Raw genomic sequence first — 27,511 nt, 5'->3', positions numbered from 1 at the left:
TCAATAGTTGTTATAAATCAAAGTAAATAAATTTTGTTAAAAATCATGGTAAGAGTACATCGACAAATTTTACACTTTCTCGTTATGTGCACTTGAAGAAGTTTCTTTAATACATAATGAAAGTTTATAAATTCACCTAATATATGGATGAGTATTAACTCTGTTATAGATTAGTTTCTTTTAACCTGTTATAGGTTTGTTTGCAGCACAACTTCTGATTGTGTCTAGTGTAGTTATTGCCTCTCTAAATAGTTGTTTCTTTTGCTTTGTTAATTTTGATCAGTTCAAACTGAATTTCATAAAAAAATTCTAAATCAATTTAATTAGATATAAAATCATTCAAAACCGTCATTATTTTTTATCCAATCAATCCATCATTAAATTGAGTCATTTCTATTTTTACACTCTTTTTACTTACACAAATCCACATTACAGAGAGAACACAAGATTTTGTTTCAAATTTCAAAACAAGGGCATAAAAGAGTTGAGAAGATAATTATACATTTCATCTTGCAGCTGCAGATCTAATAAGAGACAGAAAAAACAGAGAAGATAAATAGAAACACAGTGTATAGAGAAGGAACAGTTTCCAACAAGAAGATGGGCTTGTCTACATAATACTTTTCTCAAATGATTCCCTTCATGGACCTGGTCTTATTTTACCTTGGTGGCCAAGCTTCATTTCAAAGGTTTTCATGTCACCATGAGGAAGTGGCTTCATTCCTCTGCCTGCTCCATGTCCATTAGGCTTGGAAGCTGCAATTCTCTTGTCAAAACCGAATTCAATGTCCACTTCTTTTGGACGGAAGTTGTTGTGGTTCTGCTGCTGCTGCTTTTGAGGTTTTGCATGTTTCTGGCTATGGCTGTGGCTGTGGCTGTGGCTTCGGCTGCGGCGGTTGCAAAGCCTTCCAAGGCAGCAAGCAACTGCAGAAATGACTACTATTATAGCCAAAACAACAAACACTGACCCAAAAGATCCGTTTGAATGGTGGGGTGGTGACTGGTATGTGACACTGGTAGGGTAGACCTGGACAGGTTGCTGTTGCTGCTGCATCAGTGGCTGGGGCTGTGTCTGTGGCTGAACTTGTAAGGACATCTTCAATGGGAGAAATGAGAAGAGAGAATAGTTGTGTTGAGGGGTGTGAGAATTGTGGGGGATAAGAGGATTTGGTATTAAAGCTGCAGCTCTTGTTCTTTGAGTGAAGACCAAGGTAGAGTAGTGTTAACTAACCAAGCACTTAAGGGGATTTGGTGTGAGAAGTGGTTATGTAAATAGGCTCTCTAATAAGTAGGAATTTTTAATTTAAAAAAGGAGGAGAGGGGAACTTTCTTTAATAAAGAAGGCAAACTAAAGATATTCTTTGTGCTCTTTAAACTTATTGGCTCCTATGATTGCTTTGTAAGGAGAGAAAGCAAGATCTTGCAGCATAAGGACACATTACACTCTCAAGGCCCCATGAAACTGCAGCTTTTGTTTACTGAGCTGTTCCCAGTCATAATCATTGAATGACACACTCTGTGACCCTATGTAGCCAAATAGTCATCATATTTTGTTCATAAGTGCGCATTACTTTTCTTCCAACAAATTATAAGGGGAGCGAGGCCAGAAAACAGATCATTATGGTCTTAATTAATCTTTATACATATACTTGGAAAATTTTAAGTATATACCTTACATTAACAAAGATCCTAGACACACTATTTGATGAAAGACATTTTGTAAAGCTTAAAAAACTTGTGTTGTGATACATGTTATGTGCTGCAGTGGTCATGCTGTAGTTTCTAGGCCATAGACAATTCTGTTGTCGTAGACATTACTATACGGTCAGTTATACAGACCTAGGGTCTAAACAAAGTAATTGTCTTTAGGAGCAGGATGATGTTCCAAACGTGATGCATAAAGGAACATCTAGTCAAGAATTTCTCCGAAAACTGTGAAAGGGGGGACACAGGGAGAGACCAGATTTGTTTTATTAATATTGGGATCTGTGCAAAAGTATCAAGCACTAACCATTCCAATAACAATCTTGTAAGCTTGATGGGGTCACCCTGCCCTTATTGTTGTCCCTTTATTCCCCTATGAAATAGGGAATCTCCTTGAGAGTGTTGAGTTGGTAGAGATATTAGTTTTAGATACATTAACTTTGTTATCATTATATCATACACTTCAGTTAGTTAAATCAGTGACTTGATGATTCTTTTCTTAAGTCAAATTCTACACTTGAGTGTTATAGAAAAAAGTAAATTTGTTATCTTCCATTTAGACCCAGATAGTATTGAAAGTACTTTTTGTTGTTCTCTTTTTTGTACATGGAATATGGAGAGTAAAATGTAAAAACAATTGAGTTGGAATTTCATTCTTTTCTTAGCCATAGCACATAGCACATAATAGGATAGCAATATGAAGCAGCAATGAATGCATGGGTGATGAAACCCTGACATCTTTTCAATGGAGAAAGTCACCACCGTTCAATAAAGGGAAAACAGTATATATGAAGCAATGGTTAAACAAATGCATTAAGGAAGCCAGCGAGGGTTGAAGAAAGGCGAATAATTCCACTTCCACGAAACAGAATATAACTGTTCGTGCAAAGTGGGGTTCTGTTTCTTCCAGCGATGCCTCTGGTTGGCATCATGTGAGTTCTTGCAAGGGGAGTACTGCAAGAATACAACTTTAAACTTTCATTTCAATTTACCCATTCAAGTTTATTTAATTTTCATTACATTTAGAGAATGCTAAATAGCCTATAATGAATAATCTCAACAAATGATAAAGCAAAAGATAAAATTACAGGTTCAGAGATGTAGTCAAAGCATGCAGCATCACCATCAACGGCATTTGTCAGCAATAGCATATTTGTCTGCAAAAGGATTTCATACTTGCTTGTCTTTGTGAGTGCAAGAAGTCAGAAATTTCAGTGTAACGTCCAAGTATAAAGCACTTTTTTGGGGACCCAAATGCTTCTATAATTCTATTTTATCTCCTCTTTTATCATAAGAGAATTAGCCTTGCCCCCCATTTATCAATCAATTAAACAACGAAAAGAACCATGTAAAATTGACAAATCACCTTAAATCACTTAAATTCTTCTTCTTTTTTCATATATTTCTAAATTTGGATTTCCAGAACATATCTCTAAATTAAAATTCTTTTTCAAAATACTTTTTCAAATTTTGTGTTTTGGATTTTCTTTCTATGTATTTTTCATTTCGAATTTACTTTTTTAGAATGAGATTTTAATTTTTAAATTTCAGATTTTCAAAATTTATAATAAAAAATATTTTTTAAAAAATTAAAAAAATAATAGAGTGCAGGTTCAAATTGTCACCGCGACAGAATTTGCCTAAAAGAATTCGTGATATATATATATTTTTTTAATTTTACATTTTAAAAAAGTAAAAAATAATCTGTCTTTTTGCACCCCTACATTTTTCTTCCTGCACCCCAAAAGGTTGCGTAAAGACAAAATTATCCCTATATAAACTGTACATTTTTTTTTTGTATTCTGGATTATGAAATCTGGTAAATTTTCAGATTGGCACTTCCGTTTAATTTTCAGATTGGCGCATCCGGTAATCTTCTGGATTGATGCTTCTGGTAGTACATGAATGATAGTGTTAATCCAAAATAAAAAAAATGCAAAACATCCATAATTGAAAAAATCATTCTGGATCTACCAATCCGTAATTCAAAATATGCATTCCAGATTTAGAAATCCATAATTGAAAAAAATCATTCCAGATCCACCAATCCGTAATAGAAATTAAACTTCCAGATTCAGCAATTTGGAAATCAAAATCAATTATTTATGCAAACTTACTTTCGGAACATCCCCTCATCCGGAATGCAACATTATTCACTTCCGGATTGATAAATCTGTAGCACACTCCCAGATCCCGAAATTGTGGGAGTCAATTTCGGAATTTACAAAATTGTGGGGTGCAAGAAGAAAAATATAGGGTGCAGGAAGAAACTGCCAAAGAAATTTTCCATTCATGGGTCACTTCATAATGGACCACCATCCATACGTTAATGGGCCTGATTGTCGGGTTGCACCATGGGTTCACCTTGTTCAGAATGATTTATAATTTTGATTTTCGAAACCGTTGCTTAGTTTTGCGCGCGAATTCCAGAGAGAGTTTTGATTCCGAATGGAGTTTTCTGCGGTTCAGGAATTGTGCTTACATGTGAGTTTCTTCTTCTGCGAAATGTTCTTATATTGTATTCATTTGTTTTTCTATTACTTTCTCTTAGGTTCGTTTATGTAAATTATGTTCACATTGCATGCGAGTTTCGTGATTTGTTCGGTTATGTATGTAACACGATTCTGCGATTATAGTTAATATCTTCAGCGTATCAGAGATGCCGATTATCTGAGCAGATTTGCAGACTCGCAATCATTCTCACTCGCTCTTCATCTTCGCATCCTTCTCTTCGAATTTCAAGTAGGAAAAATGTTTGCTAGCATTTCGACACGATTTCTCTATTGCGCATTTTATTGTTAGATAGAATCTATTCAATTTCCCGGAAATTTTCTAATTAATGGAAAACAAAAAAAAAAGAACCAAAATGATGTCGGTTGGCTCACTTCAGGGATTATAGTTATCAGAAGAATGATGCTAAAAATTAATAAATCTTGTTTGGCTAAAGAGTGCTGAAATTTTTATTTGTAATAATATTTGACTTTCATGTGAGAAGTCTCTGATACTGGCATTGGAAGCTGCTTAGAGGAATTTCAGAACTTGAGATTTTCTTCCACGGATGTTGCTGACAATTGGGGTAACAACAATTCATTATTACCATCTCAGTTAAATAATATTTATTTATTTAATTGTTTATTTAATTTTCCTCTTGTAAAACAGATGGAATGCTTTCTCTCAAAACCACCAGTAAGTGATAATGCTCTCATCTAATGTTAGTTGTGGTTTGATCTTATTGAAAATATAAATATCCCACGTGCACAAAATACAAAAAAGATAACAATTCTTGTATCCGCGTCAACTGTATTGCTCTTGCTTTGATGTGGGAGGCAATATGCCAGGCCAGCTATTTTGTCTAAGGGAGATGGTTTTAAGTTGTCCTCATATTATTTTAATAGGTATAGGTTCTTTTGAATTTTGATATGAAATCATTTTATATTACTATCAACCTGTGGAAATTTGTCAAATGTTTTATATTTCCCAGTTGCTTGTGTAATTATGCTACGTCACTACTGAAGGGTGAAGTCAACTATAGAGTATATTGCCATGTTTAGTTTAGTTATTGTATCATCCCGATTCTTATTGCAATCTATGGAAATTGTAGGCATCAGGGATACCGAGATACATAGTTATCAGATAAATCTGAAAGGAAGTGGTTCCTCTAGAATAACTAAACTACCTTCAAACACCAAAAATGGGGCAAAGTTCAGGTAAAAGAGTTATTTGAGCTACATTTTGAGATTAATTTGTTGGTTAAGTACCTTTTAAATAATTTTTTCACGGTATTATTTTGCAGTGGTAGTGAAGCTTATCTGTCTTCTTTTGTCAGCCGTGATCTCTTACTGGCTGATATTCATACCTTTATACAGAAGGTATGCTAATTTGTCCATTCTTTTTTGTTGTGAAAAATAAATTACTTGAGATACATGAAATGTTTACGAAGCTGATTTTTTCAATCTAAATGTGTTCGATCAAAGAGCTCAATTATCAGTGCCTTGGTCATCTGACAGTCCATCTTAATGACAATCATTGCATTTTACCCTCATAAAATTTAAATCATGAACCAAGATCAAAACTGGTAGGCCATATTTTTTGGTGGGCATTTGGAAATACACTGATTAAGTTAAATGCTATTGAATGAAGTAATTCAAATCTACTGCTTTGAACTAATATGGGTCTGCGGTAATCAAACGTTTCATTATTAGAAAGCACTGGCAACTCTAGACAGTTAGTAAGGCTCTATATCAGAAGTTTGACATTTTTGCACTTCTCCACTGGGGCAGAGTGTCTAAAGCAATTTGGCTTATCACAATTTATTATATTGAGAAATCAAAAGAGTGCTAGTGCTTCTATTTTGTGCAACCCACGCCAAAAAAACAGAAAAGAAAAATCTTCACCTGATATGAAAAAAAAAATAGCAAGCAAAAATTTGGTAGGTTTACCATGCCTGAATGTGCCAAGTTTGCTGTTGTTTTGGTCTTCAATGCATATCAAAATTGATCCTATATTATTTAAATGATTTGAAGTTGTAATATCTGTTTATCTACAAAATACTCTGTTGTTTATATTCATAAATCACACATTTCATGTTCTTTCTATTTATTGATTTTGCAGATACAAATTTTAAAGATTCCTGTAAGTTAAACTGACACAAGTGAAGAATTCTCTGCTGCATTAATTTCTTTCAAACAACTGTAACTTGAAGCGTGTTAATACTGTGCTGGAGACCATTTCCATCTATCTCATATGCCATAAACAGTTAATAAGTCCACCAAATCAGATAGCCAAATGGCACTTTCTTATCATTGACATTGTTTAAAGCAACCTTACAAGTTTAATTCAGTACCCTTGACATGACACAGTTTTAATGATTCTCTTATGTTTTTGTCCAGAATATTGCAATTCAATTGGTAGCAGAAGATTGCGATGTTCCTGAATCACGATATGAAAAGGTTTTTCTTGCAAATGAGTGCAAGCAGTTACCAGTGTCGGCATCAAATCTAGAACTTCTTAAGTCAGGCATAGAAGACTATGTAGTTAAGCATGGAAATAATTTAAGTAACAAGTGTAACACTTGCTTCCCAAGTTGGTACGTTCATAATCTCAAATCAGCTTCCCATTTATCATTTAGAATCTTAATCTTTTTTGTCCTAAACGTAATAGATTGATTGATTTCCTTCAGTTAAGTCTATGGAAGATATCTTTTCTACTTTGACATTCTCTTTCATCATACGTAGGTTTCATCCTTAAAGTTCATGAGATATGTTGACTATCTCTTGAATACGAAAATTCCCTCTTTAACACTTTTTCTATATAGGCAATGAAAGCATAGTAGTTTTGAGTTATTTGTATGTTGTCATATTCAGTTAGGTAGCATAACCTTAAAGTATGATAGTATCCAGACAATTCTTGGTTTCTAATATTGATGTCTGTCGGCAATTGGGCATATGAACTGTAACAGGTTATTGTTAATTGGAGCCATTTTAAAAAAAATTCTATTACATTTTATGACTGACTGGCAGAAAAACATATCACATCTAGAAGCTGATGCAAGAACTTGGTTTGCATGCTTACCTACTTTTTGAACCTTTATTTAGGGAGCAGCTCAAAGTTGGGGTTGGGGTTGCTTGCTGCACTGATAATCGCTTACACACGGAACTGGTGATGGAGGCAGTCATATTGATAAGTAATAATGTATCAATGCAGAACATTACGTGCTTCCGGGAATATGATAATAAAACAGAGGTCCGTCAATAAGTCTTCAATTTTATGCTTTAGCTGTCTTCTTATATTTTAGATTTATCTATCCACTACTTAATCTGGATGATAACAATGTTTAATATCAGGTTTTGTATTTCAAAGACTTTTCACCTTGTACAATCTCCCGATCATCTATGAAGGCGTTGCAAAGCATTGACTGGAAAACATATGGCTTGAATTTAAGGGGTGCAGTAGAGCAAGATGGCGTTACATTACTAGAATGGGAAAACTTGCCTACAGATATACACATTGATGTTGTGCTCCACATATACCATAAACAATATCCAGCATTAGACAGATCCTTTTTATCTTTATCAGAGACAGTTAAAAGTGTTTTGCACACCTTTTTTTATACATTTATTGTATGCTTTGTTGTCAGACCTTTCTTTGGATTTTGTTTATATTTATTTGTTGAACAAGTGACGATCCAATAGTTTCAGGATCTTAAGTATCATAAGCAGTTTGCCTTTTGTTGATAGCCAACATCGTACAACCAAGCTACAAGTCTACATTTCAGTGTTAAAATTACATTTAATATTCTTCTAGGGCGTACATATTTCCCCTATATGTTTATGAACATTTTCTTTTTGGGTATAAATAACTGTTTAAATCTTCTAAATTTTCTGAACTTTCATGTAATTTATACTTCCTTGACACATTGGTAAGACCGTGATACCAGCTCCAAGGAAAATGTCTCCACTTGCCAGAAACCTTGTTAAGAGAGCAGTTAAACTTTCACTAGATGACTTGAAGGCGAATCATTCCCAGGCTTTTTTAAGTTCACGTGCCGTTCAGGTGAACTCTTCTTTATCATTCTCTCTCTTTCCCTCTCTAACACATTTGTGATCTGTGTGCCTCGGTATTTTTACTTTTGAGAGTTTTCCCTCCAACTGAGATTTTGCATTAATGTCTTAATTCAACACCTTGATTTCACATTGAATACGCTGAATGTTTAATGTAAATTTCTGGATTATCTCTTCTGGCCTTATATTTAAAATTGGTTGGCCAACTTTGTGGCCTAACATTTTATAATTCGGTTCCTTCACTTTCAGATTCGCGGTTATGCCCCTGATCTCGCAAAAACAATTGCTGGGCTGATATTGTCTTCCAGTGACTTGGATTTCCAGGGAGAATGCTTTTCTCTTCTTGGATTACAGTCCCAAGAAGTTGGAACTGAAATTGTGGAAAGCTGTATTGAAGAAAGGATTGTTTCAGTTATAGAGATGAACGACAAGAAGCCCCACAATTATCAACAAGTCGCACCTTACCTTTTCGAAGAATTAGAAAACCCTGTCCAGGAATCAGAACTTCAAGAAAACGATTTCAGCCCCTTCGACTTTTAACTGTTATAAGGTTTTCATCCCTACTCCATCTTTCAAAATGGTAGTAGCTGATATAATGGCATATTAAGTTTTGATGGCCTTAGTACATAATATACGTATATTTGTAACAATGTGACGTCTGATATCAATGAAAGCTTCAAACTCAGATTTTTTTGTGTATAGATGACTCAAATTCAATCACGTAAACCATCTTTCAACCTTTATGCATCTTTATAAATTTTACAATTTTAAGGAAAGCATTGTGGACCTCCAACAAAGCCGAACGATCATAAAGGGGAAATGGGAAATCATTGACGGGTTAATGTACCAAACTTTCAGCAGCCTTACTATGGTTTGTTTTTAATTAGGATTATGATTCTTTTCAAGCAGCATTGGGAGCGGGAGTAAAGGTAACAATTATGGGCTCAGGAATAGAAACCATAACTAATAGACTGGAGCGGGGATGAAGGTAATTATGGGCTCAGGAATAGAAATCATGACTGATAACTTCCTTGCCAGTATACATCCACGGTTTTAAAACCTACTTGTGTTCCCGAAATATGAACCTAACTTTTCGAATTACACCTGTTAGAAGCCTGTAGTCTTCCACTCTAGAATTAGACTGTTTCTACCTATGTTCTTCTCTCACTATGAATATACATTTTTATCTTGTTTTGTCTTGTCATCTTCATATTCTAAATTCTAAATTACATAACTTGTTTTGTCATCTTCATATTCTAAATTCTAAATTACATAATGAAGTTAATCTTACGAATTATATTCTAAATTATATAATCCAAAGAATGATTCAAAAATAACTTACGGAATATATTTTTAAAAATTTGAAAGTAGATTATTATGTAATAAAAAAAACTTCCGAATAATGTAATCCATAAACTAAACTATTATGCATCTAACAAAAACTTAAGATTATATGATAGGAATTTAGAAAAAAAACTTTTAGATTATATAATCTAAAATATTACAGATTTTTGAAAATCCAAAAATTTACGGGAGGTGAGAGAGAGGTGGAAGAAAGTCACAGAATCATTATATGTGGTGTCCCTAATTTAAAAACCACTTGACAAGAGATAAAAGGCTTAGGAAGTTTCACAAATAAAATGTCGATAGATGTTATTTTTTCTTTAATAAAAATTAAATAAATCAAAATTTAGAAAAACTTGTTAAGGTCGGTTAGTCCCAGCAATCCTTGTAAAATCGCAATCTCTGTTCTGCTTTTACAAGAAAAGTAGTAATCCTTTCCCATGCCTTACATATAAAAATTTGATGGCGAATCAATAGAATGCAAGCCCAAAAAGCAGAAAATAGACAATAGAGTTTAATTACGAGATTTTATATTAACTGATCTTATGAACAATAAAAAAATTAAAAAATTTAAAGGATAGAATTCGACTTTTAATTAAAAAAATGGGATAATCACTAGAGAGCAAAACATTCATTTAGAAACCCTCTTTTATCATGAATGCCCCGCCCTACTGGTTATGATTTCTATGCAATTTCCTCCTTCACCCATTCTTTCTTCGTGGACATCCATGGAAAGTTAGAAAAAATATAAATTGTCATAGTCAAAATTTGGAAACATATTCTTAAAATACAATCTGATACGTGATTTCCAGGTCTGAAAATACTTTCTAATATGTTTTCATACTATACTATTAAAAAAGTATACCAAATTATACAATTCTAAATATATTTTTTAATTCTAAATCTGAATTACAACAATTTGAACTTTTCCCACCCACACCTAAGAAGGTGCCCGAAGAAGAAAATATGCTGTTGAATGAAATTGGCGGATTCCCAAGTTTAGAGAGAGTAATCTCATAATAGAGATCGGCCAAGAAAATATGATATAAACAGGAATCTAATGAAAAACATTGTAACTACCACCCATTGTATGTTATAGAATAAATAGCAAACCACAAAACTTCTCTTGCATACAAATTCAGCTATATCTTTCAGGTATAATAAGTTCTAATAAGCTCATTCCCCAAACTATCCACGAATCGAACATTATGCCTAAGCCTAATCCACAATGGGTACTTCAATAAACACAAATTTAAGCATGGGCATATCTTTAAAAGTATGAAGTGAATATAGTTTTTAGGGTAACTTACAAAAAAATAAACAAAATCCCCATTTCATACTCATTATATGAAAGATACATAACCAAAATAAAACTATAAATCAGAACCTGGTGACGCATTGAATTAGTATCTCCATTACAGTTATGGACATTGCATCCAAACCCAATAGAAAGCTCAGAGTATTACACATCCCAAGAAACAAATTCCTACAACATTTAGCACCGAGATGTCGATGTCCTAAACCACATTACATGAACACATATTCGAGTTGTCTCGGAAGAGGACCAAGAAACAAAAGCTAGATAATGTTCACCCCTGCATCCAGAATACCAATCCGCAAGACTCCCAAAGGCATTAAGCCTGTGAAGGAAAAAAAGGGAAAAATCAGCCAAGTCATTCAAGTACATCTTTCCATTAATTTTTTAACGAACTGGTAACTTGGAAGGGCAACAAAGAATTACTTCTAATAATGCCGTTTTTAGAAGAAAAAAAAAAGGAAAATATACGAGAGGCATACTTTTGCTACCACTTCTAATGAACTGAACATATACAAACTTTTTATTCACTATGCATTGTTTAAAATATTTTTTTCACACAATAAAAGAGAAAAAAAATCATTAGCTACCTTATTGGCAATGTTGTTGGAAAGCCAGTCCAGACCTTCATAAAGGCCCTCCCCAGAGGTTGCACAGGTGCTCTGAATGTACCTGGAAAACCACAAGTGAGTTATATTAAAGTATGATACCTATCAATATAGAACAAGGGCTTTGTTCTTAAAATCATTGTTACCAGTGGCGCTGTCTGAGAGAGTGGAGACCCAACTTGTCCGTAATCTCAGCAGCATTCATTGCATTTGGAAGATCTTGTTTGTTAGCAAACACAAGCAATACTGCTTCTCTCAGTTCATCCTGAAAATTGTCATTTCATCATGAGAATACATAAAACAGAAAGTAAAAGAACGAGACTAATAATTCTAGTCATGGATAATGATCCTAGTAAATAATGAAGTTGAACAGAAGTCTGTTCAATTAGAAGCACTGAATTTCCCAGGAGATTGACTGAAAATGATCATTCAATTTCCAAAAGATGTCATAGTAACGTCAATATACAGAAATAATGGTCCAGCAAAAAACAGAATATTTAACAGCAGTGATAAATGCTATTTCATTTTATAAGAGTCATATAGATACAGCAAAAATATTTGCATTTCCTGCTTAAAATAAACATTGATATCAGTCCTTCCTCAAAACCACAAATGAAGTCTCAGAACATTTTGAGAATACATTAAAGAATATTATTTATAGGTAAGATATGATTCTAAAACCTTTCTATCTTGACCAATTTACAGGCCCTTTCTTTCGGCCCCTATGTGATCCCAAACATTATGTAGAAGAATGAATTCCTCCCAACGGCAGGTTATCATCTAACGTTAACAAACTTAAAAATTAAGACATAGCATAAAAGGCCAAACTAGATTAACAGAAGTACCTCATTCAACATCCTATGCAACTCATCTCTAGCCTCAACAACTCTGTCCCTATCATTGCTGTCTACAACAAAAATAAGACCCTGAGTGTTCTGGAAGTAGTGCCTCCACAAGGGACGAATCTGCAAAGCAAAACATAAGTATTCAGCCTCTGACTACCAGCAATCTTTGCCAGCTAATGTTGTGTAATTTTCAGGGATGCATAAGAATCAAAATTTTCACCTTGTCCTGACCACCAACATCCCAAACAGTGAAGCTAATGTTCTTGTATTCTACAGTCTCAACATTGAACCCTGAAACAAAAAATCGTCAACACCTATATCCAACATAATCATAGCATTCCAGCGGTCTGACAAACTAAACAGTAAAACGATATCCTCATCACAAAAATGGTTTGCCGTTGAAGATTATTTACAGCGGCTAGAACTTAAGACAAGTTAAATCCAGGATCCCACATTAGGCATCACACAGTCACCAACACAATTTAAGATCTCAGTATTCAATTTTGAAGGTTTCGTCACAGATAGGAACCATGTTGATCACACTCCATCATCACCTCGAAGTCAGACATTATATAAAAAAGAGTATCTAACCAACCGATAAAGAATATATACGCAAGTAATATAGCAACAGGTTAATAACATTTACAAAACAGAACCAAGCGAGGAAAAAAGAGAAACAGAATCCAGAAACTCACCAATGGTAGGAATTGTTGTAACGATTTCTCCGAGCTTGAGCTTGTAGAGGATAGTGGTCTTACCAGCCGCATCAAGACCAACCATCAGAATTCGCATTTCCTTCTTGGCGAAAAGCCGACTGAAAAGCTTCGTGAATGTCAGCCCCATTTCTCCTTCAGCTTATGGATCCCTAATTTCACCGTTGAAACAAATTTTCAATTTACAAAACAAAAACAAATCTCCAAACGGAAAAAGAGCACCAAATCAAACAGTACAGTTCCTTCCGAAAATCAATAGACAGTCACGTCAACAACACCGGATTCAACCAGATCTCAAACTAATCGAGAAAAAACAGCAGCATGCAAATGGTAACAGATCGCACAAAATAATAATATCATCAACAACAGAAGGATCTGGAGATATTGATCCAGAAACTCTCGGATCAAAGCAAAGAGAGAATAACCGCAAATGAAGAGGCGAAAGCGTAACGGAAAACAGTGATTGAATCGGAAATTGAAGTGCGAAGTAAAACTCGGATTCCGTTTGCATGAAACGATTAAGAAAAAGGAAAGAAGAGGATCAGAGGTTTGAGATTGTTACCTTCGGAGATGAAACGTTCGTGTATACAGAAATCGCTGAGAGAGAGAGAGAAAGAGAGAGAAGGAGAGAGACGAAGAATGCTTTGCAGCAACGCGAGATGGGGTGAGTAGCGTCAACGAGAATAGATCTTATAAGAGATTATTTCCATCTTTTTACTTAAAATAAAATTTAAAATAACAAAAGCACTACTTCTGTGGATTCTTAATTCTTTCGAACCTTCCAATCCCTTGTATTCACATTCAAATCAAATCGAATAAATATATATATTGTATTATGCTGTTTTGCTTTTCAAAACAATTATTATTATTTGTTTTCGTATAAAAGTATGTTAGCATGCAATTTTAATATAAGTTTTAGAAGTACAATAGCATAATACAGTTAAATAATTAGAGCCTTTAAATATGTGATTAATTATTTGATATCCACGTTCATGTGTCCATCAAAGAAGATGAACGCAACCACATACATATTTCAAAAATGGTAATGGTTGGTTTTGCTATCTTTTTCTTATTTATGAGTATTAATTGTTAAAATAAATATAAAATAATTTTTAATTTATAAATTTATGAAAAAAAAAATATTTTATTTTATGATTTTACTTTAAATAAGAATGATTTATTTTCAATTTCAAGATTCTAAGAAATAATGAAAAGAATTGAGATAAGTGGACAAAAGGAAAATATACAAAACTAGAAAGAAAAAGTTGGAATATATCCACATTCACCAAAGTAACCAAATTTGCAAAATGTCAACATGTCACTAGTGGATCTCGCTTGAACAAGCTAGCACTTGGGTCTTTTTATGTTTTACTCAGTGAGTCCATTAACACCCAAGCAAAAAGTCACTTAAGTTCACGCAAATTAGGTTAAATAGAGGGTTTGATGTACAACCCTAGTGTGCATGATTGAGAGGAAAACACCATTGAGTGAATTGTAATCCAATTGGGAGAATAAAAGGTGTTAGAAGATGTGTGGCTAATTCTATCATTTAGGATTTGGAGTAATCTATTTAAACTCTTATGTATTGAGGTGATCTCTAAGCATAATATTCGGTTCTTGATTGATTATTAGTATTATTGTTTTACTTCTAATTCTTGATCTAGAATCTTAAATCTGACAAATCTGACTTGAAAGTATTTTTAGGGTTCTGACCTAATCAATAATACTTGACATATTTGAGTGTTAGGAATAGACTTGAAAGGTTAATTGCTATCAACGTTTTATCTTAATACTAAGTTGTTTTTATAAATATGCGGGGAATCGATATTTTAGAAGCATCTTAAGAATTTTATATGCGAACAATCGATATAAATGATTTTTATATGCACATCAATATCAAGGACATAATATTATTAGGCTAATCTAAATACAAAAGAGGAAAAAATATGAAACTCAATCCCTATTTTTCCAATTGAGACAACAACTGTTTTGCATTGTTTTCTAGTTAATCATTGATAATTTTTAAAATATTTGTATTCAAAATAAGTATCGTAATTTATATATGTGTTGTAATTTTATATAGAAGAAAAAAAAAGATTTGAATGAATTGTATTGTGGTTGAGAAAAGTTAGTAGGTGTACGTCTATTTTAGCATGAAAAGTGAATCCTTTGCATGCCCAATTTTTAGCGTGTCCCTGCAAAGTGAAGTGTAGACAAATTTTAATTGGTAATGTATTGTCTATGTTACCATACTAATAGCATTTCTTGCTTTGTATTTACTTAATACTTTACAAACATTCCTTTTGGGATAGAAAACTGGTAGATCGATCGGTTTTATTCTTTTGTAATGCTATGTGGTCCATCTCATCTTGCTAGTCCCAAGAGCCCTATAAAAATGTCAGAGAAAATCGACTCTAACCATATTACACACTTATAACCACTTAGCCACTACAATTTCAGACCTTTAATGAACATTAAGGTGAATTAACGTTCAAAAAATTCACATCATCACATAAAGGAAGTGAAAAAGGAAGTAAGAATTTGTTAAAACATGGGAAACGAATCATTCTGTCAATTTGTTTTGATTTATAACAATAAATAAATGTGTTTGAATAAGACAGTATATTGTTTTTAATGTTTTTATTTTAAAACAGCAAAATATAATTTCTAATAGGAAAACATACTTATTGTCTAATAGGATATCGTAGGAAAGGAAATATAAGTTAAATATTTTATCTATAATGATGATTAATTGGTGAAGAACCTAAACCCTAAATTTAATCTCTTCAATTTTTCTCTTATGTTATCGAGTGAAAAGTAGGACAGAAGTAATAGGAAGTGTGCATACTCCCATTATAATCATATACATTCATACATAAATCATAGATCCAAAGCAATAGGAAGTGTGCATACTTCCATTATAATCAGATACATTCATACATAAATCATAGATAAGTTATAGGTTAATAGTGGTTATAGGTTCCTATTATAAAATTCATTTATATCTCATAATAACAGTTTAATGTCATTTATATCTCATAATAATAGTTTGATGTTTTTCTTAATGTCCGATCCAAGAATACCTATAAATAGGTGATGACTCTATAAGGAAGTGGATAGTATCATTCTTTATACTCTCTTATCCTTACAAATATTTTATATTCTTACCCGTTAATGATAGAGCTCGGTCCACACAGAAGTCGTACCTTATCAACATGAGTTCTTCACAAAACAACATGATCACCTAACTTGAGGCTATTCTCTGAAGGAACGAGAAAAACATGCAAAAGACAACGGAGAAAGTCCTTGGACAAATGTTGTCCAAGATGGAAAGGGGTATAACATCCTTGAAAGAGTAGCACAAGGTGGAAGCTGAATGTATGAGATACAAGCTTTACAAGATCATACTCAGACTGATAGGAATCCTACCAAGTATACGACAGAGTTCCAACCAGTATTGAACCATCTATTTGGCAAAAACATATCTCTCTTTACACATATACTCTAAGATCATCCTGGAAGGAGAATCGTTATGATCCAACTCCAAGAAAATTATGGAGGAAAACTCGGGGATACAAACAAATATCATTCAAGGCGGTACCCAATCCTCCTCTCAATGAAATGATGAAAGTCAATCTATAAGATTTCCACCCATTTACCTTTGAGGTCATGAAAGCTCAACTACCCCAAAAATGGAAATGGCCGAGCTTGGAAAAATACAATGGGACTTTAGACCCCAGGTTCACATCAAAGCATACATGACCTAGGTGAACCTGTTCTCGGGGAGCATGGTCATACATTGCAGACTCTTTCCAACCATGTTGATGGGGGTGGCCTTGGAATGGTACTATTCTTTGCCCAGGAACTCCATTGTCTCCTTTAACATACTATGTGCATGGTTTTTTGCCAAATTCCTCAATTGCAAACCAATAGTTGTGACGTCAACTCCATTGCATAATGTGGTGCAAGGTGAAGAAGAAGGTATGAGACAATACATGGCACAATTTGTAAAAGCAACATTAAACATTCCTAACCTCCATCCAACGGTAGCCATGCATGCTCTACTGTAGGACTTTGTTTTTAGACACCCTTTACGTGGATCCTCCTGCCAACATGGATGAACTTCGCAGTCGAGTTGCTCAATACATCAACATTGAGGAGAATGTTGATGCAAGAAGAAAAATGATGAAAACCTTAGTAGTCGCCACTTCGAAACAATATCCCAAAAGAAAACGAACTGAGATATTTGAAAATTGCACTTGCAACCTCGGGTTGGTGCAACTTTCGCCTCCAACAACCAATCATCCATCAGCTAACTCAACCAAGAAATGCAATTATCTTCAAAACATGGGTCACACTACGGAAGAATGCTTCAAGGTACGAGATCAAATCGAAGAACATATCCGATAAGGTGCTTTTGGCCACTTCATACAATAGACATAGCCCGATTTCGGAGGACACTCCCCAAACATCTACGGGAGAAACACCCTTTACGATTGGCATAAGGTGCAAACTCTATGATTCCCTTTGAACTTAAATGAATAAGTACTCTTTTTTCTTACCTCAATGTTTTATCTCTAAGGAGGTTTTTTTGGTAAGGTTTTAATGAGGCTTATTCTTTTGAAATAAAAGTTCATTTTTACACATAAGTGTTTACAATGATACTTATTGTAAGTTATTATTCAAGTTCAAACAAAAATTGGAAAACTTTATCAAAATTGAACCAAACCGTTAAGTCACAATCCAAGTTGAAATGAACATCGAGAAACTTTATCAAACTAACCAAACGGTCAAGTCACAATTCAAGTTCAAACGATTGGAAAACTGTCAAACTTGAACCAAACGGTTAAATACTATTGTTCAAGTTCAAACGATTATCAGAAATAATTAATATACATTACTCCAAATTGAAATCAAGGGTTGACATGTGCTAAATCCAAATTGAACTCATTCATCCTTCAAATTGATCCACTTGTGAATCTCCTTGGATTCCGAGCTGAGGGACTTAATGTATATACCCTCAATTACAACTAGATTCAAATCAATAACCGCTCGTTTAGTATAATATTTAAGTCGCATAAATCAAACTGTAACTCGATTATAGGTTACTATTATTAAATTCATTTATATCTCATAATAACTATTTAAAGTTTTTCCGGATTAAGTCCAAGAAGACCTATAAATAGGTGATGACTCTCTAAGAAAGTGAACACTATCACTCTTCATACTGTCTTATCCTTTCTCATATTCTACATTCTTACTAACTTGGATCTCCCTTCTCTCGTTATGATCGGTTCATGTGGCAGAGCTCAGTCCACATAAAAGTCATTCCTTTTCCACCTCAAAGTTCTCCAAATTCATTATGTGTAAGAACATGAGGCATAAGAGACCATGACTATTTGCTTGTGCCTGCCCCCAATATATATTTTCATAGCTTCACAATATAGAAAATTTGATTTTCTAAACTACTATTTTTGAAATTTATAAGCTATCGTATAATTCTTGTGATCAAGGAAATCATGAACTTCATTTGCATATTTGTTTGTTAAAAGGAGAAGGTGGTGAGGTTTCTCCTAACCAATTTATTAGTGAATTTGGTGGAAGTATGGAGACATTTTTATTCAAAGAATATTTAAAGTGATTGAAGAGACCAGCGCAAAAATTATTTGAGACTTTTCAGTGGTTTTCTTAGAGCAAGTGGTTTAAGGAAAAAATTACTTTTTATCTGATTGAGATATAATGAAACTCCGCATAATGATGTGCAAAATACTCAAAGTTACGAGATTTTTTTTATATGAATAACACAAATAAAATAATGCCAAGTTCATAAAAATATCTTTCGATAAGCAACACAAATAAAAGAACATCAAATACCCTTTTTCAAGTTCTATCAAATGCTCTATATCATTTGTTCTTCCTAAACTAGAGTACATCATCTTAATATTCTCTTAACCTCTTCACCCATATTTTTAATTTTATAAGATTCAATTTTATTTTTTTTGAGAAACACCATAATGAACACAAATAAATATCAATAAGTTTGTTCAACAAATTTATATAAAAAAACTAAAATACTATCTCCAACTCAAAATTAAAAAAATATAATTGATGTCTATTTTCTTTGTATATTATAGCAGCTATTGCATTGTGCACCCTCGTGGTTTGAAGGTGTACCAGCATGGGAGTGGCATCAGAAATACCCCAGTTCAGAATTATAAAACAACTATATTCCAAATTTGATTTGATGACAATCCGATAAGTTCTAGATTCATTTCAAAATATATATTCTGAATATATTAATACATTAAAAATATTACATTATACAATCCAATTAGAGATTCAAATTTGATGGTGGAGCAGCATCAAAATATGGGGTAGCGGAATGCAATGGCCTACTATAGCTCTAACTTACGTGAACACAGCGGTTTGGAAGTATAATAGGACAACCGAGGAGAACGGGAGAAGCATGTGAAGAAAGATAATTTTGCCTATCAGTTTATAATTATCCCTTTTGTGTAATGTAGGGTAACAAAATATCCACACTAAATTCAATTAAACTAAAAATTCTTAATCGCTCTTCGCCCAAATACACTTACATGTATGTAGGGTGTTGTTTATCTAGATATACTGTTTACTTGTTGTAAAGAGGTGAGCGGATATTTGTCATTTGAATATAGGGTTTTGTAAATGAAGAGAATGAAATAATATATTTGTGAACAGTAAATATCTATTTCCTGTAAAGTTATGTAGAGAGAAATTAAGTCGATAGGTGTTATTTTTGAATTTATTTTTATTTATTTTATTCTACTGTTTGTAGTATTTTTATTTTTCATTACTGTAAGGTTTTTTAATATTAAAAAATAATATTTTTATTTATTTATATAAGATGTGACTTTTTTCCAATTTTATAGTATATGTTTAATATTTTAAAAAATTCTTTTATATCTATTTTTATATAATTTATTGGTGTGTTTATATTAATATATTTTTTATAATAATTATGTTTATGAGTTATAATTTATTTAATAATATTTCTTTTGAAATTTTTTTCTATTGTTAATTAAATTATACTTTTGTTGTTGTTGTAGTATTTTCTATTTTTCATTACTACATGTTTTTTAATATTAAAAAATAATATATTTTTATTTATATAAAATCTGATTTATTTTTATTTTTCAATTTTATAGTGCATATAATTTTTAAATCTACGAATATGTAAAAATTATTTATTTAAAAAAACCTCATTTTATTATTAAAAAAATTTAATAAACAAAGATAAATTTGAAAAATAATATTTTACACCTTTAAAAATAAAATCTCTCACACTCATCACATTAAATAAAAACTATCATAAATTTTTCTCACATATTCACTCTAATATATTTCAATCCAAACAATCTCCCATTTTTCTCACATCCTCACATATCCCCTCCTTCAGTGTAAGTTCATAGACGTATTAAGATTTGCCCTTGTAAAGTCACATATCTCCTTTATTTTAATAACGTTGTTGGCTTGCCTTCAACATATATCATTCCATTATTTGATTAATTTGATGAACCGATGCCCACTATTTATCCATTTTGCCAATTCTACCACAAAATCTTCTTTCAATTCATTATAAATCCAAAAGGAGTTAGCATTCTTAAGCAGGGAAAATAAGCAAAATTTCACACAACATAGCTAATAGTGAAGCCCTCTTAAAAAACGATGTCCTTTATTGGAAACGCAAATATCAACTCACCTGGGTAAAACCGATTTTATTCCATTCAGTAAAATTAAGGACAAACCTTATTATTTTGTCAGAGATGGCGACAATGACTAGACAAGCAAATTAGGTTAATAGACTAGATAGAAAGGCTCAGCCCTCAGGATTTGTTATTCAAAGTTGATGTTTGAAGAAAAATACCAATAACCATGCATGCTTTAAAATAATGACATGAATTTTTAACTTTTTTGAACGGACTTTGATGGATCTCCAGCTGTTTCCTAACTCACTTCTATTTACGGATCAACCCGTCCCACTCGAGGCCAGTTAAACCCAGGTTTACTAACTCTAAAACCTGGAACAACACTACCACTCCTTCTTATCACAATATTTAAATAAATAAAGTACTAAAAAATATACATGTATTATAATTTACATATCAAATCATTATATTATATCTAAAATTAGAATTTATTTCATTAATATAACTTAAAGTCATAGGAACTGACCAGACCAAAAAAAAGGTAAGTCTATTTTAGAATATGAATCTAACCATACCAAACCAAATTTATCATGTGGCTCGTCAAACCGAGTTGGGGTGACCCATTTGACAACTCTACTCCCAGAAAGTTGTCAAACTTGAAATCTTGTCAATATAATGAGGTTAAAAGAAAAAACTCCTTAAATATGAATTCCCCTCAAACCAAAATTGATAGTGTATATTAATACAGCATAAAACAAGAAGGCATAATTTAATTCATAAATTCCTCCATATTACCAGCATAAAATCATATCGGCATTTAGCCAAAGAAATAAAAGCTAACTTCTAGGAACCAGACCTAATATTAACCACGGATCATCCAGCACTATATTTTGATGTTGAAATAATCTGGGTCGAAGTGATGCAACCGTACATAACCATCTTCACCTCCACTTGAAAAACTACAAAGGATAAAATTTGTATTTACTAAGACCAGTAAACGAAAAACCCAAACAGTTATTCAGAAACATCTAACACTAAAGTGCAGTGTCCAGTCATAATTACTAGGTATTCTGAGACATAATGATAATTGAAGAAAAATGTCAACCAAGGTCATGCAAAATACGCGGAGAACTGCATTTGCAACATATGATTTGAAATAAAAATACAATCACAATAAATGTGCCAACTTACAACATTGTTTAGCCACTACAGAAAACTAATTATGGAATGCAAGAAGTCGTATCTTCAAACTCATTATGACAAGTACAGTTGTATAATACAGAAAACAAATACATAGTGTAGCCTAAATTTAAAAGTTCCTTCTAATTTTAAGGACAAATGACTATCTTATTAGGCAAGAGACAACTGAATATAAATATGTCATCAGTTTATGATCAATCGCAAAATCAGAACCACTTCATGTTATCACCATATTATTCATTCTTCCTACATCTAATGATATCATATTAACTTATGCATACTTCCTACAACTAATGATACCATATGCATTCTTCCTACATGATACATCTAATGATGCAGAATTATGCATTATTCCAACATCTAATGATATCAGATTATGTACTCTGCCTACATCTAATGGTATCAGATTGTGCATTCTTTGTACATCTAATGATATCACCATAACTACTATCGTAAGTTTAGGGATCTTCATTCAAGGCTAAATTTCGTAAATATTGATCACAAATCAAGTCTTGAAGTTTAGACTTTAAGGGATATGAAACAATTACAGAAAATCTGGGGCTTTGATTGAACAATGCTGTGGACAGATACTGAGATTTTAAACAGTAATTTGATAAAGAGAGTGCATATCCATTTTACAAAGTAGTTTAACACAATCATGGTTGTCAATTTCTCTAACAAAACAATGAACGGTAGGTTTAAAGAATAAGTGTAATTCATGATGTAATACAATAGGGAGTTGAAGAACACTGGATATACCTTTTTCCATCAGGGTTAAAGGCCAATGCATTAATTGGTCCAAAATGTCCTTTCACACCCCCAATTTCTTCTTGAAGAATCTAATCAAATGAAAATACAAAATATTAAATAAAAAAGAAAAATGAGTAGACATTCAATATCGTTAGAGAACTAAACATAGTACAGGAAGAAAAAAAACTTACCTTGTCATAGAATTTGGCTTCAAATTTGCCAGCACGATGATCAGTGGTTGTAACTGCTGATGCGTCCTGACCACCTCCAAGTACCACCTACGCAGCATGGAATTCAGAAAATCATACAAGAAGCATAGGACTAAACACAAAATAGAACGAAGCTAAAGCAAATAGAAGATGTACATAGGGTGATAGCAATGATGAAATATATTGGAATTACATTTAGTTCATAATTAAGAGAGCAATGGTAACATGCAAAAATCGGCCTTATGTGGATTGAGGAATAAATCGCTACTAAGAAAGCAAGTTATTGAAAATAAATTCAACCAGGTTGCAAAAATTACAGGACATTGATTTCACGGTTAAAGACCTCAATCTAATAAAGCAGATGAAAAATTACTCGCATTGGTAAATGATAAGAATATCACAACACAAGGTTAACTTATTTACAATGCACAGATACATACATGATCAAGAAGTGGTGACATTGCAACTGCATTGACTGGCCGTTCTGTGACATAAGTCTTGATAAGAGTCAATGTTCTAGTATCCCAAAGCTAGATAACAATTTAAACAAACAAGAAATTGTTAGGTGAAAATAAAATAAAGTCTCAAAGAAAACAAAAACACGAGAATTAACAGGAAAAAGAAATCACGAAAACAAAAAGTTGATACCCTAGCAGACTTGTCCAGAGAGCCAGTGAGGAAGTGCGAACCATCAGCAGACTTGGCAAGTGATGTCACAGTCTTTTTATGGCCAGATTCCTTGTCTGACTCCTTAATCAATTTTCCAGTCTGCAAACAAATGAGAGAAATGATGTAACAATGCTAGCAAATTGTAGAGGAAAGAAGAGGGTCCAGTAAAATGGTAGTGGAGTCACCTCAGAATCCCAAATACGAATAACAGCATCTTCACCAGCACTAATGATGGTTCTGTTGAGTGGTCCCCAAATAGCTCTATTTATTCGTCCCTGAGGTCCCTTAATAAGAACCACAGAGTCCCCAGTCTCTGAGAAACCAAAGCATTAGAATTAACAGAGGCAACAGCTGTGACCAAAGATACTAAAGTCTCGATTGATTTCTTAATCATACACTTACAAGTAAAGAAAATAAGAAGCTAGACAAAAAGTAAATTTTTCCACAGTTTAAAATTAACGTGATGCTCACACAACTTCTCTTAAAAGCTGATTTTAAATAATGCATACTATTTGGGTTTGTTTGGACAAACTTCTTCATTAAGACTTGTAGAAAAGAAAAAGCAGTTCATACGGAAGCTAATACATAAAATTCTTTCATATAGTTTCTTTAATTTTTGTATTTTTTTAATATGTGCACAAGTTGATAAACTCATTTTTTTCCTTCGCATTTTTCACTTCTATAAATCTTTTGGAGAAACCCTAAAGATCTGTAATAACACATTTTTCCATAAGCATTTCTAGAAAAAAAAATCTAAGGAAAATGAAATAAACTTCTCTATAAACCTTAATTTATGCATAAACTAATTTATAACAGTTTTTGGATAACTTCTCTAAAATCTTAATTTTAAGGTATGCATTAGATTAAGAAGAAACTTATTTCATTTTTCTTCTTATTCTGTTTTTCCTAAAAATTCTTATGAAAAACTTGTTTAAATATCTTCATGTTTTCTTTATCTTCTTCTACCCGAGTTTATCAATAAATCTATCCAAATAGACAGTAGATCAGCAAGGGGAAAACATGTTACGTTCGGTGGGATCATTTGCAATGCGCTTGACATGGATTGCAGAGGGCAATTCCATAAAAGGATCAGTGGTGATGACAGCGAGCTTATCCCCGACGGAAAAATCGACAGACCGCGCCGGAGAATCAAAATTGAAGGTGAACAACTGCTGACCAGTTTGCACGTTCCATAGCTTCGCGGTCTGATCCGCACTCCCCGTTATGAGCCGACCAGAATCTCCTGCACCATTTACAATCAGTGTGAGAATCAATTTTGAAAAGCTGAACTGAAAGTGAAATTAATAAGGAACTTGCTTGAGACGTCGCAGCACCAAACGGCGCCGTTGTGGCCGCGATAAGTGCCAAGGCGTTCTCCGTTGTCCGCAAACCAAACGGTAGGGTTGTGGTCCTTGGCGCAGGAGAAGAGGAGATCGCCGTCTCTGTTGTACTTGAGGAACGTGAGTGGCCTCTCGTGGCCCTTCATCAAAATCGGCCTCATATTTGGTTAGGGTTTTTCGATGCCGCGAATTTGAGAACGGTGGTGAAAGGTAAAGCCTCTGGAACGCGAAACCTAAAAGAGGTGTGTTTGGGTAAGAGTTTTGAGATTTGAGAAGCCAATAAGAAAAATAAAGAGAAGCGCGGCAGAGAAAGCCCTACTCACTCACAGAACGCAAGTAAAATAATGAAAAACTATGTGCAAGTTCAATGCATGCTTAATAATGTATTTTTTTTCTTAATAACTAATTAGTTATTTGATTCTTATAATTATACAAAATATATATATATATATATATATACAAAACTAAAAAAAAACATCTATTTTAGTTTTTCATATATTCTAACTTTTATAAATTAATAGAATAGAAAATAAAAAGGTAAAAATTGTATATATGAAATCAAAAGAAGAATTAAAATGATATTATATATAAATTAAAATAAAGTATATTTTAGCATATGAAATAAGAGATGGAATTTGGAAAACTATATCGATTAGGTGCATGATTAAACCTAATTTTAAAATATTAAAGAAATTAACATACTAGAAACCTAATTTTATATTTTTTTTTCTTTGATAATATATTATTTTAAAATGTTATCTATAAAAACTAGTAATGGTGATTGGATTCTTGTAACGGTTCTTTTACTTTAATTTTTTTGCGTAAATATTTTCTTACCTTTGTATTAGTATATTTTAACCAAATTTTTAGTGTTTATTGTCTAAAGAAACTACTCATGAAGATTCAAAATATCTTATTATATGATTATAATAATTAATAAAAATTAAAATATTTAATAATTATTTTTTATATGTTTTACTATAAAAAAAATTATTTTGATGGAAAATCAAGAAATTTTATAATATAATTATAACATTATAAAACTAATAAGATAATTATTTTTAATATTTTTTATGTACACATTTTTATAGTTTCAATATAAATTTTAAAAATATTTAATTAATTTTATTATTATTGTACTGAACAGAGTGCTTAGTGCTCCGTGATCGGAGCTTTGTGCACGGTGTGGACAGATCAGCTCGGTTGTTGGGCCTATAAAGTGAGCCATGGGTTTGGTCCAGCTATGTTAGTAAGGTCAGTTGGAACATAATTAAAATAATCTCTTTATACACTAATATAAGATTATTAGTAAAGGGTATTTATGAACCTAGGGGCGTATGGTACACGTGATGGTTAAGTCACGTAAATATTTTTTAACCTAAGTGTGTGTGTTTTAGGGCACACGATGGTTAAGTTGCATGCATAGTAAAAGATAACGTTGCACCATGAGTAAGGGTGCCTACGTAAATAAAATATTTCCCTGTTGTTGGCGCTTAAGATGGTGCCCTATTGGTAGGTGGATGTTATGTTATTATGTTATGCTCTCTTTAGAGATAAGATTCCTTTCTGTTGTAACACCTCGAGAGAAGGCGCCCATAAACAGAATGTTCTCCTATTACGTATGCTTTCGGTTGAGATTAGATACTCATGAGAGTTGTTACAAGAGATGAGCTATAAAAGGGGCTTGAGACCCCAGGTAAAAGTACGTTGTTTCAGAGACTGAAATTGAATACTTCTTTGTTTTTTTAGTAAGCTCTTACTGACTTGATCGTCGGAGTGTGATCAATAGGTAGAGCCCCCTTTGTTTCAAATGGAGCCACGTTCTGGTACAACAAGACGCAAAACAGATTCCATAAGAGACAGATCGGAGTTAGAGTTTGTCACTAGAGTCAATCGGCGAGGAAGTCAATCGAAAAGAACATCTGGCGCCCACTGTGGGGCTCGATAAAACTAGATCATATCCACAGTTGTGTTTGAGTTTTCCAATGATATGAGGAATACTAGGCAAGGACCACTGGGATATGAATGGAAGCATCGAGTTTGAGTTTTCGTGGAAGAAAAGACTGGCAAACTCAAAACATATTTGTTGCTTGTGATTTTGACAGGAATTTTACATATGTTCTTGTCGAGTGGGAAGGAACAACCTCTGATTCTAGGATATTGAAGGATTCATTTGTTCAGGAGGATTCATTAGTCATTCCAGAAGTTTAGTTTAGTGCTCCGTTACAAGTGCAATAAATATTCATTTGGTGACATTACTTATAAGTAATAAGTGTTAATGGATGGTTGTAGGCAAATACTACATTGGAGACGCTGGTTTTATGCTTAAAGCCTAAGTTATAACTCCATATCGCGGAGTTCAATACCATTTAAAAGAGTATTCTCGAAGAGGTCCACAAAATGCGCACAAGTTGTTTAAGCATCGTCATTCCTCACTTAGGAATGTTATCGAAAGAACATTTGGTGTCCTCAAAAAATGATTCCCAATTATCACTAGATGAATAGAGCCTCAGTACTCTGTGGACACTATGACCGATATTGTTTTAGCATGTTGTATTCTTCATAA

General features: G+C 33.0%; 4 protein-coding genes across 4 annotated transcripts; 1 reads left to right on the top strand and 3 right to left on the bottom strand.

The window, feature by feature from the left end:
- Positions 1-484: 484 nt before the first annotated feature.
- On the bottom strand, positions 485-1,270 carry LOC137810604 (uncharacterized). Its single transcript, XM_068611963.2, has one exon. The coding sequence runs from the start codon at positions 1,094-1,096 to the stop codon at positions 641-643; it is 456 nt and encodes a 151-aa protein (XP_068468064.1). The 5' UTR covers positions 1,097-1,270; the 3' UTR covers positions 485-640.
- A 2,842-nt stretch (positions 1,271-4,112) lies between these two features.
- On the top strand, positions 4,113-8,957 carry LOC137810607 (type 2 DNA topoisomerase 6 subunit B-like). The gene is made up of 12 exons (XM_090298226.1): positions 4,113-4,188; positions 4,341-4,446; positions 4,700-4,780; positions 4,864-4,890; positions 5,306-5,411; positions 5,498-5,573; positions 6,316-6,336; positions 6,594-6,790; positions 7,299-7,446; positions 7,548-7,750; positions 8,124-8,256; positions 8,514-8,957. The coding sequence occupies exons 1-12, from the start codon at positions 4,153-4,155 to the stop codon at positions 8,802-8,804; spliced, it is 1,425 nt and encodes a 474-aa protein (XP_090154352.1). The 5' UTR covers positions 4,113-4,152; the 3' UTR covers positions 8,805-8,957.
- A 1,968-nt stretch (positions 8,958-10,925) lies between these two features.
- LOC137810606 (ADP-ribosylation factor 2) lies at positions 10,926-13,750 on the bottom strand. The gene is made up of 7 exons (XM_068611965.2): positions 13,652-13,750; positions 13,072-13,241; positions 12,597-12,667; positions 12,377-12,496; positions 11,678-11,796; positions 11,514-11,595; positions 10,926-11,248 (listed from the first exon to the last, which is right to left on the bottom strand). Exons 2-7 carry the CDS (start codon positions 13,217-13,219, stop codon positions 11,243-11,245), a joined length of 546 nt encoding a protein of 181 aa, XP_068468066.1. The 5' UTR covers positions 13,220-13,241; positions 13,652-13,750; the 3' UTR covers positions 10,926-11,242.
- Positions 13,751-21,458: 7,708 nt separating this feature from the next.
- Positions 21,459-25,305, bottom strand: LOC137810605 (eukaryotic translation initiation factor 3 subunit I). The gene is made up of 8 exons (XM_068611964.2): positions 24,923-25,305; positions 24,633-24,848; positions 23,791-23,918; positions 23,585-23,704; positions 23,377-23,466; positions 22,919-23,005; positions 22,737-22,816; positions 21,459-21,736 (listed from the first exon to the last, which is right to left on the bottom strand). Exons 1-8 carry the CDS (start codon positions 25,104-25,106, stop codon positions 21,661-21,663), a joined length of 981 nt encoding a protein of 326 aa, XP_068468065.1. The 5' UTR covers positions 25,107-25,305; the 3' UTR covers positions 21,459-21,660.
- Positions 25,306-27,511: the final 2,206 nt, after the last annotated feature.

The sequence above is a fragment of the Phaseolus vulgaris genome, chromosome 2 (assembly GCF_051622355.1).
Source record: "Phaseolus vulgaris cultivar YP4 chromosome 2, ASM5162235v1, whole genome shotgun sequence".
In the NCBI taxonomy this organism is placed as follows: Eukaryota; Viridiplantae; Streptophyta; class Magnoliopsida; order Fabales; family Fabaceae; genus Phaseolus; species Phaseolus vulgaris.
This window is presented reverse-complemented; position numbering and strand designations above follow the sequence as displayed.